Genomic DNA, 10,417 nt, shown 5'->3' with positions numbered 1-10,417 from the left:
TACTTGCAAAAAGATATTCCCCCTATTTATTCACCTGAATGGTTGGTCTTATAATGTTCGTTCTTCAATTGAAATAACCACTAGTGACAATGGGTTAAGCGTTTTATATTCCCCAATGTCGATGCCTTGCAGGTTTCGCAGCCCTAGTATGCATTTTACGGAACGATATTAAATAATTTGAATAGGAAAGTTTGAATTTAACATCCTAAAAACAAATACATCTATGAGAATTCTAAAAAATAAAAAAAATAAAATAGTCTTGATTTTACATTAATATCGGACTAAATATTCGTGCAACTATAATATCGATTATTCCTATCGATATTTTGAAAGAAAATATATATACGTAAGGGCTTGTTGTAACTAAAAAAAGTTAAAATTGATAATTACCACAGCAAGAATATGGCGGACGAAAGCATTACTCGAATGAACCTGTCGGCTATTAAGAAGATAGACCCCTACGCCAAGGAAATCGTCGACTCGTCGTCGCACGTCGCATTCTACACCTTCAACTCGGAACAAAATGAATGGGAGAAAACTGACGTCGAGGGCGCTTTTTTCATATATCACCGCAACGCCAAGCCATTTCACAGCATTTTCATCAACAATCGTCTAAATACAACTTCATTTGTGGAGCCAATCACTGGGAGCCTGGAACTACAGTCGCAGCCCCCCTTCCTCCTCTACCGCAACGAGCGCTCACGCATCCGCGGATTTTGGTTCTACAACAGCGACGAGTGTGACCGCATGAACAGTGTAGTGAACAGCTTGCTGCAGAACAAGGAATCCAATGGCCAGGTGCCGAATACTAATCCGGCCCCTACGTTTGTGATCCCCAAACACGACAATGCAAGCATATTTAATATGCTGAGCAAAGCCCAGAAGGAGTACAACGCACAGTGCAACAGCCACTCCAAGCCAGTGCAACAGGAAAATGTGACCCCTGGGAATGTACTCAAGTTCTTCGAGTCGGCAAAGCAGGCTACAGCGGAGTCGCTGTTCAATCGCGTACAGCCGCTCTCAGTGGATCAATTGGAGAAGCAGCAGCGTGCAGCTACGCCTAGCGAAGGGTTAATTCCGTCGTCGAATAGAGAGGCTCCTGTCGAAAGCCGGCTCTCGCCGTTTCAGAAGCCATCGTTGAATGCTCAGCCCTTGCCACTGCTCAGTGAATTGAAAATCGGATCTCCATTGATGGCAAACGAAGACGCTGGCAACTGTCTTCGGCGTTTGCTGGTGGGTGACCAGTCGGAAGTAAAGCCAGCCCTTATGCCACCTTCCATGTTCGATGCACCCAATGGGAATCCGGAATTCTCGAGGCAGCCGCCCGTACAGCCATTGAGTTCATCTCGATTTGTGCAGGCCTTCACTTATCTTATCCAAAACGATAAGGAGTTTGTCAATAAGTTGCACAGAGCATATTTGAAATTCGATGAAGATTCTTATTAAAAAATGAATTTATGTATATGATTTATTTTCGATTGTGTTTTTGTTTTGCACTAGGGTCGGATCACTGATTGAACATCCATTGAATTCATCTTTATAATTGTATTCACTGCTTTCACCTGAAACTACTTCAAAGTCTCTTCCAATTTAGTTTGCAACTCGAGTCTACATATCAATTCCAAGATATAGTAGGAGGATAAATGGTTTAGGCTCCTAGAAAAGTTTTCGAATAGTAAAGACGCATAAGTTTGTTCTATACTAAATTTGCTTAAATGAATGCTTCAATTTGGTCTAGTAGATCTAGAGAGGATCACGCCCTATAGCCGACTAAATTAATATGTTTGTAAGGTATGTACTGCTTTAAAACAATTATAAATAAAATATCAATGTGATCATAGCAGTAAATAAATTGGTAATACATTGCAGAATGAAACGAAGCTCTAAATTCCTGTGCGGAATTTCGGTGTTGATTTATGTTAGGGAGCCACACAAACACCACAATAATATTTCTGGTTAATATATCTTTATTTACAAAATCAATTGGAAAGCCCAGAAGGCACACAAATGATAGTTGAGTTGAATGGCAAATAGAATTCAATAAACATAGTTTTAGTAACAACAAATATCAAAAACTTTTTTTATTTAAATTAAAACTTTCAACTTCGAAAGGAAAAAGTACATAACACAAAACAGCCACATTCTAAAATCGATATGGCCTCCAGCAGATCCTCCGGATGTTGCGAATGCGGTCAAGTTTTTGGAGTAGCCCTCGAAAGAGACTACACACTGATAAGAGTCCACATCATCATCACTATCGTAAACTGCAACAACCGTGGTCGCATTGAAGTATCCGTCTTCGTTTTCCTCAGGCGCTCGGGGCTCCTTCTTAACAACGTCATCGTCTTCCGATCTGCAAATGGGGAATGTTAAGATCATTCATTTCACTGAGTATTCGATTCCTTACATGATGGTTAGGGTGGGCTTTGGAAACACATTGGATACCACGCATTCCAGCTGAGTTTCGTTTTGAATTTTATTCTGATTCAGATATAGAGTGTAGTTCCTCACATCGATAACCTGAACCTTTTGGTGTTTGGTAATCGTCTCCGAACCCGTCTGAACCACACACTTGTAGTCCCCTGTTGTGTGTATTGTGGGATTTATTAAAGCCAACGAGCTGTACTGTTTATTGGGATCCGTTGAGCTTTCATAGGAGCTGTCAATATCATTTTTAAATTCAGGCTGCAAATAAAACAATATGAATTAGTATAAAAGGTCTTTGTAGTTCATAATTATAGTTACAATGGGTGCTGGATGAGCTCCGCGAATCCATTGATATATAGTCTTATCATCTCTGAACCACTTCACGGTGAGAAACGATTGTGTATCTTTGATATCATAGGCGCAGTCCAATACAGTGGGTTCCATGTCTTCATTCTGAAGGACGATCAACTTTGTTTGGGAATCATCTTTTGCTGGCAAGCAAAGCCCACCTATAAACAACAAGAACAACAATTCAATTAAAGGTAAACAAAAAAATAAAGAAAAATCGTAGATATTTTTAAGCTTCTCTTTCACAGCTGAGGCATAGACCCCATCTGCAAAGTATTTGCAGGCTTGGGTAATCAAGAACATACTTGTAAGATATGCCAAATCCAGATATATGTATACATATATGGGTAAGAACACATGCACATTTAATAAACTGGAAGACTATTTGAGTGAAGAATATTGTATACATATATCATGAAAATTCACAATATAGAAACACGTCTAAAGATTTCGCGAAAAAGCTTTTATTTACGAAAAGCTAAATATCGAGAAAACAGATGCTCGTTTAGCTTAAAAATAGAACCAAATAACAAACAAACCGAAACAAATAAATAAAAATATTTCACTTTTGGTAGTTTGTCATACACATATGTATACATTTTTATGTACGAGTTAATAGATCTTCCAAGTAAAAGTAGATTTAGTTACTACGTAGATCTATCTTTTCTTTATCTTAATAGACTTTTGGCGCGAAAAGATCCGATCTATATATGTCCTTAAATTGGAGTTACAACCAGATACGAAAATTCCACCTTCCTTATTGTAAATATCCGTTTCGGATCACTAGTGTTGTTCACAAATACACTCGAACAAATAAACTCGAAGCACAGTTTTCCGTTTAATGGTTATGAGTTCAAATATGACTTCTGTGCAGTTTTCCGCTTTATTCAAAGATATCTTTTTAGGAATTGAACAATTACTGCGGTGGTCAATCAAAAACTATGTGTTTTATATAGGTACAAACTATATGTGTTGTTGGACACATGTATTTATTTATAGATATCCGATTTGTCATTATTTTTCTCAAGGTTTGTACAATGTACATTCGGTTTATATATATTTGTTGTATATATCTTTATTTGCACGATGAAATGATTTCATTTCTTAGTTTAAAAATAGTTCTCCAATGTTAAATACTGTTCACATTTCGCACTTGCAATAACTCCGTACCTCTTTGGAATAATCCTATCGTAAGAATGACAATAAGCAGAGGATCCATAATAGTTTATTTACAACACTTCCTCCTCCTACATATACTAGTATGAATAGTATAGTATACCACCGAGCAGACTTTCACAAATGTACAAGTATTTAGCTTAACCGCCAGCTCTGCATGGTCAAACACAAGTGTCGGGTATATCACAACTGAACTGAATGTTTTTGGCCACCGTCAAGAGAGAGAGAGAGAGAACACCGAACCGAACCACACGACATGTAGAGAGAGAGCCAAGAAGAAACACGGCAGGCACACCACCACCATCACCACAACAACCCACCCAACCCAGCGTGGCTATATAGAAAAGATAATGCCGGTATTTCTCTCTGCCTCGCTGATCTCGCATACAGCCCGTGCCACTTGTGCATGGTAGAATTATATGGACATGTGCGTATGCCATGCATGCATGAGAGAGAGAGAGAGAGAGAGAGCGATCGTTGTGCAGCTGCCTGCTGCCTGCCCTATGCACATGAGGGTTGGAAAGGTTTTCCGCTTCGTTACTCTCCGTTGCTCCTAGCTACTAACGGCTGGCGCTGACTCTTTGAGCGCAAGTTGGTTGTTGTACCTACGCCCCCCACCTGGTGAGGCCTTTAGGGCAGAAAGGAAGTGTGTCTGACCGTTTTTTTGGTATGTTCTGATCAGTGTTTTAATTGGGAAATATAAGTTTAGATTTAAGTACAGGCTCGTGCTTAGGACTTTTGTGCTCTTTGGGTAGTTGTTGAGGAAGGGTATGCTCAAAGTGAGTTTACTTTAAGACTACTCTGATTTTGTTGTTGCCATACAAAAACTGAGGAGCTCGTTCCGTTTCGCTGCCCAACAAAAGAAAAAGCCTTCACTGTACCTCTATGTATCTCACTGAATACAATACACCACGAACATAACCCTTTCGGTATTTAATCATATGTAGTTGCATATGTACATATACATACATATGTACATACTTCTACCAACGTACTTATGTATGTACAGCAGATCCAACTGTATATTACTCCATTTATCGCTCTAAATTGATTGTTTTTCGAGGAGGAATGTTGAGAATGTTGCCACACTTACTATAATGTCACACTTAAAAATGGATATACAACAAAGATGAGTCACTGAACCAAATAGAACCATGGCACAGTCTTGAAGAAGTTCCCAACAATAAAAGTTACACTCTCTGAGGATCATATGCATAGCAATTTTAGGAATATCTTTCAACGTTTATTGGGGTGTTGGCAGTGGAGTTCTTGCCACCACTTTTAAGCATTCCTTTCCTTCTTCGTAGTGTCGTCTACATTCTCTAAGGTTTATATTGCAGATGGTGTTCCGAACCAGCTCCCTGTAGCTGTCTTCCACAATAAAGGAAAACTCCCGAAACCTTGAAACAGATGCACCCCTCACGCCGGCTAACTAAGTAATTGCATGGGCGGTCTATTGATGGATGGAGAGTGTCGGTTGCCCCCCTTCAGGAATGATATAATACTTTGCAAAAAAAAGTAGACGGATTCCCAGGGATAAAGCCAGGTTAGAGCCAGGGAACGTCCCGCCAGGATTTGACCGCCCATACAATTAGTGAGCAGAAGTGATGTGCTGGTGTCTGGTTTAAGGGTTGCACCGTTTTTCGAATCGTTAGTCCGATTGGATTGACTTGCTAGGCGTCACTTGTCACTTGTCGCGTGTTTGCCGGAACACCCCCGAATATTTACCCATCGAATATGAAATTCGGTCCAATGTGGTTTTCCTGGTTATCTATAAGCCATCAAAAGTTGCGAACTAATTTCATCTCTCGTAAAGCATAATCTTATAAGCATTATAGTCCTTTGCTCCTGTTTGTATAATACATCCATCCGAAACGATGTATTCAAGCCAGAAGGACACTGTCGAATACCCTTACATTTTGTTTTGCCTACGGAGATGGAAAATCCAAATCAAATATTTCCATATTAAATCTGTTTAAAATTTACTTAACGCAGATGAGTAATTAATTTTCATTGATTTAATGTTTCTCAATGTCAGACTTACGTTCTGCATTTCAGAGCTAATGGTATCAGGTGGGCTAATTTACTCTTCAGAATGTGACTTCTGAATGCCCGTAAATTGAATTACACTTAAACAATAGGTAACAGAAACCGCTCGAGAAATTTTCCACCATTTCATCACGAAAACAATTCAAAAGTGGGTTGTTTCTGAAGAAAACTAAGCACCGATATGATAGAAAATCAAATTCATATAAAATACACCAAAATTAAAAAATTTCCCATATATGAAAATGGCTAAACACTTTGTGTTTGTCTCAGTGTATGGCAAAAAGTGTAGCGTAAACTTTCCACCCCTAGTTTGTTTCGAGCTCGTTAGCTCACGCCCCCAAACGCGGAGTGAAATATTTTCTATCTCTCTCATCGGAGACAAGTGCAGCATCCTTTTTTGTCCAAAGGCTGTAGTTGGTAGAATCGTAATCGAAGCTTATTTATTCAAGGGCAGTTAAAAGTGTTGTGTTTCCGCGCGACTCCATAATTATGTGTTTTATTGGGATGTGACTCATTAACGGACACTAAAAATACCTTCAGTGCGGCGAATGTGTATCCTATATGGGCTCTCAGTGCAATGGAATTTTCATTTCTAAACAAGGCGAACTTCGACAAGGACTGCATCTACAACACCAACACGGACTTTTATAATAACAACACAAATGGGGCCCTCTCCGTGGCCAATCACATGAATCATTATAATCTAATGATTGACTCCAGCTACAAGCTGTGTGCCAACGAGACTGCAATGAGGAGTTCATTAAATCAAGAATCGAGCTTACTATTTTCGAAAATAACAACTGTTTCGGAATTCTACCCCTCGGCACATAACATTGCGTCCTATAACTCTGGTGAGTATTCCAATAAGTCAGACATTCTATAGCACAATGCATACAAATTCTGGGATGTTCTACTATTCGGCAATCTACAAATTCCCAAACACTCTCATTATCGTACACTTTTTCTGTTTCTTCAGATTTTCATTTAAAGGCGTATGACGATGGATTGAGCTTGACTGATAAATCGAAACAGAGAAGAATTCGAACCACATTCACTTCCAACCAACTGAATGAATTGGAAAAAATATTCCTAGAGACCCACTATCCAGATATTTACACAAGAGAAGAGATCGCAACCAAATTACACTTGACTGAAGCCAGAGTACAGGTAAGAGAATAATCATAGAGTCACATGAAGCTTTCGGTGCCCTGTCTGAAGAGCAATCGCTTCGTAGGTAGCTTTTTAAAAAGTTATTCGAACTTTAAAGTTGACTCATTAGGTTGTATGGTAAACTTTCCATCCGCCTATAGTGACTCAATATAATAGAGAGAGACGATCGAACAATTGTTAGCATTGCAGCGAGCTTCTGCTTGGACAAGTTAGATATCGGGCTCCGGCTTCCATTTCTCGTTTCTTCACTTTTTTCTCAGTTTTGATTATAGCTAAAGCAAAACTCTACAATAATATTTTCGAGATCAGTCAATAAGCTGAGATTTAACTGATTAATGTGTGCGAGAATCTAATTTCCGAACTTTGATTTCTTATCAGATAAACAGGTCCAAGTAGCAGGTATGAAATTCTAGCTATAGTCTGAATGGTGTACAAACAAAATTTCTGTGAATCAAACTTTTATAGTTTCTTATAGTTTCTTATAACCCAGTTTGGATTTGTATCAGGCTGGCCATTTTGAGGTTTCTAGAAACAGTCGAAGAGACGAACGTTGCCAGGTTGATCATTTTCGAATCCAGAATCCTATTGCTTATTTATCGTACAAGTCCAACCCATAAATATCTGGTGACCACGAATTGTGAATAGTTGGTTCGATCTAGGGTTCAAATAATGAAAGGCACTCATCGAATATTGAAACATTAGCAAATCAACACTGTCATGTTATACGAAAATGTACTTTCTTTCAGGTGTGGTTCCAAAATAGAAGAGCAAAATTTCGAAAGCAAGAACGACATGCTATTTACATTATGAAGGATAAGTCTGTTAAAATGGATAGCCGTAAGAATTCTGTGTCCGGCTCTAAATATCTGAGTCCAACAGTAAAAGGACCTCCGAATTCGCGTCAAATGAAATGCCTATATGATCAAATATAGGAGCCACCAATATCTATGTAAATAATAAGATACATTTTCACGACTCACATTATTTTGATATTGTTTTTACTAAGCATTGTGCGAAATTACGTTAAATAAAGATAAATCTATGTACTACTACTTTGAAAATCTTTTGATTCACATCAATGTATTTTTAGCAGTTTTCCAGACTCTAATAATGTCCCAGGGCTTAAAAGCCGTCGTTGACTCCTGTTGACTCTCACTGTCTCTCTGTTTCTCTATCCTCCACATTCGACTGAGTGATTTATATAACGAAGAGTATAAATCGGTATAAATAATAGGCTAACATATACATAGACTACTGTGATGGTGTGACCAACCTATTAGCAGCTGCTTTATAAAATACGCGCATTTTGATAGCATGTATAGCGTTCACAGCTTAAGTAAAACTCGTTCTCACAACGTTTAAAGAAAGATCAATGAATTTAATGGATGAGAGGCCCACATTTTTTGTTTCCTGCCGTTGCACATATACATTTTAATTCGCCGCCAATAAAACCCCGGTTGCTTTTTTTAGCTGTGCGTGCGGTATGTCGTAAAAGTTAATCATAAATGCAATTTTGGTGCTCAATTTAATAATGGAAAAATTACAGTTAAAGTTATGCTACCATGTAAATTATTCGCACGGATTCAATAAATAATTAGAATTTTTCGTGTTCCTGTTCCATGTTCCTATTCGTTGTGTATCCTGCAAGTGTTTCGAGAGTACCCTTGATGCAGACCGCAGGCACACTAATATTTTTGAAGCACTCACTTCGTTATCTTGACTGTATTGTTTTGTAATAGGCGATTACTATTTTTCATTTTATGAATTAAAATTAATATTAATTGGCCATGTTGAGATCGAGAATTTCTTGCACATTTGCCACTCGGAGATGGATGTCATACTTCTCAACAGAATTCAACGCGCTGGCGAATGAGGGACCAGCCAAGTTCCCACACCTTTTACCTCAGGGCAGTCAGCATGCTGTCGCTGCAACAAATATAGATTTGGATCTGTTTGTAAATGCGGATAATCGGCAACTAGACCTGGTGGACAGGCTGCTTAAGCTTAGGTAAGTTTCAATTCTTTAGTCAGTACCCAAACCAATATACGAACACTTACAGAAAGCAAAAAGAATGCAGCTTTGTGCCGCTTTTGCCGGGTCTGCTGGTGAAACAGTTACTCGACTCCACAAATCCCCAGGAGGCAATCACGGTTCTGCGCAGTCCCAGTCAATATGGGCTGTTTATTGACCAGTTCTCCGGCTGTTTCTTAATGGACGTATTGTTGCACAGCGGGAACACCCTGGAAGCAGCACAGATTGCGGCTCTTCTTGTGGACAGAGGCTTATGCAACAACGAGCTGGTCGAGGCGTTGGCCCTCCAATCGTTCTTCAAGTTCGTGAAAGACTTCAAACCTGTGGAATCGTCGGACAGTAAACCAGCAGCATCACCTGCCCCCGAAGTGGTAAACTGAAATATTTTACTCTGAATGCTTTCAACGAACTGACCTTAAATACATTTCCAGGAGAAAGTTCGTGTTAAGTTTGTTCGCAACGTTGTTGAAGAGACCAGCAAGGAGACGGAAGAAGCAGCTCTTGGCCGCGCTATGATTGAAATGGGCTCTGGCGAAGGCACTCTGAAAGAGCTGAAACAAAACATTGCCCTTATCGGCTTTGTATTGAGCGGGAGATTACCTGAAGCTGTGAGTCTCCTGGCCCAAAACCGCGAAGCTTACCACAAGGAGACTCTCACCGCATGCCAAAGTTTGGCTGATAGCCTGAAGCTGGAGGTGTCGGACGAGTTTACGCAGTCGTTGCAGCAAACGCTCGATAAGTGCACGCAGAACAGCGCCATTCACGACAAATTGGAGAGCAGTGTCAGAAGCAGTGCGCAAAAGTTCGAGCCGAAACTCTTGGCGGAATATGGGCAGTCCTATCAAGCGTGGACCAAGCAGTTTGAGAACGCTGTGAAGCAGTTTATCGATGAGCAGAGCCTGGTGGAACGCAAGCAAAGCATTGAGAAGACGCTGCGCGAACTGGAAGCGAAGCGTCAGAACCTTTGGTTCTTTGAGAACAAGGATGACATCGACATTCAGATATACAAGAAAAAGGTGAAGTATCCACAGCGTTGGTTTGGCAAGAAAAAGACGCCAAAGGCAGCGGACACGTTCTACGTGCCGCCGAGCGTCACCAGATCCGCCAACTGAGTCGAAGCCACGTCGTAGCCCATGCCTGAGGTAAAAACAAAGCAAATCCAATTGTTTTTAAGCTTTAATTAAACTACTGGAGAATCAATCCAAATTCAAATGT

At 39.8% G+C, this 10,417-nt stretch overlaps 4 protein-coding genes across 4 annotated transcripts; 3 read left to right on the top strand and 1 right to left on the bottom strand.

Annotated features, from left to right (window-relative positions):
* The first annotated feature begins 334 nt into the window (after positions 1 to 334).
* Positions 335 to 1,471, top strand: LOC117578421 (mRNA-decapping enzyme 1B). Its single transcript, XM_034263882.1, has one exon. The coding sequence runs from the start codon at positions 403 to 405 to the stop codon at positions 1,444 to 1,446; it is 1,044 nt and encodes a 347-aa protein (XP_034119773.1). The 5' UTR covers positions 335 to 402; the 3' UTR covers positions 1,447 to 1,471.
* Positions 1,472 to 2,050: 579 nt separating this feature from the next.
* On the bottom strand, positions 2,051 to 4,143 carry LOC117578423. Its single transcript, XM_034263884.1, has 4 exons — positions 3,946 to 4,143; positions 2,746 to 2,936; positions 2,408 to 2,685; positions 2,051 to 2,353 (listed from the first exon to the last, which is right to left on the bottom strand). The coding sequence occupies exons 1-4, from the start codon at positions 3,992 to 3,994 to the stop codon at positions 2,086 to 2,088; spliced, it is 786 nt and encodes a 261-aa protein (XP_034119775.1). The 5' UTR covers positions 3,995 to 4,143; the 3' UTR covers positions 2,051 to 2,085.
* Positions 4,144 to 6,412: 2,269 nt separating this feature from the next.
* On the top strand, positions 6,413 to 8,211 carry LOC117578424 (retinal homeobox protein Rx1). Its single transcript, XM_034263885.1, has 3 exons — positions 6,413 to 6,851; positions 6,977 to 7,167; positions 7,917 to 8,211. The coding sequence occupies exons 1-3, from the start codon at positions 6,578 to 6,580 to the stop codon at positions 8,100 to 8,102; spliced, it is 651 nt and encodes a 216-aa protein (XP_034119776.1). The 5' UTR covers positions 6,413 to 6,577; the 3' UTR covers positions 8,103 to 8,211.
* Positions 8,212 to 8,892: 681 nt separating this feature from the next.
* LOC117578420 lies at positions 8,893 to 10,408 on the top strand. Its single transcript, XM_034263881.1, has 3 exons — positions 8,893 to 9,178; positions 9,231 to 9,573; positions 9,634 to 10,408. The coding sequence occupies exons 1-3, from the start codon at positions 8,958 to 8,960 to the stop codon at positions 10,312 to 10,314; spliced, it is 1,245 nt and encodes a 414-aa protein (XP_034119772.1). The 5' UTR covers positions 8,893 to 8,957; the 3' UTR covers positions 10,315 to 10,408.
* Positions 10,409 to 10,417: the final 9 nt, after the last annotated feature.

Source organism: Drosophila guanche, unplaced genomic scaffold (genome assembly GCF_900245975.1).
Source record: "Drosophila guanche unplaced genomic scaffold, DGUA_6, whole genome shotgun sequence".
Classification (NCBI taxonomy): Eukaryota; Metazoa; Arthropoda; class Insecta; order Diptera; family Drosophilidae; genus Drosophila; species Drosophila guanche.
The sequence above is the reverse complement of the archived record's forward strand: the minus strand, read 5'-3'. Positions and strand labels throughout refer to the sequence as shown.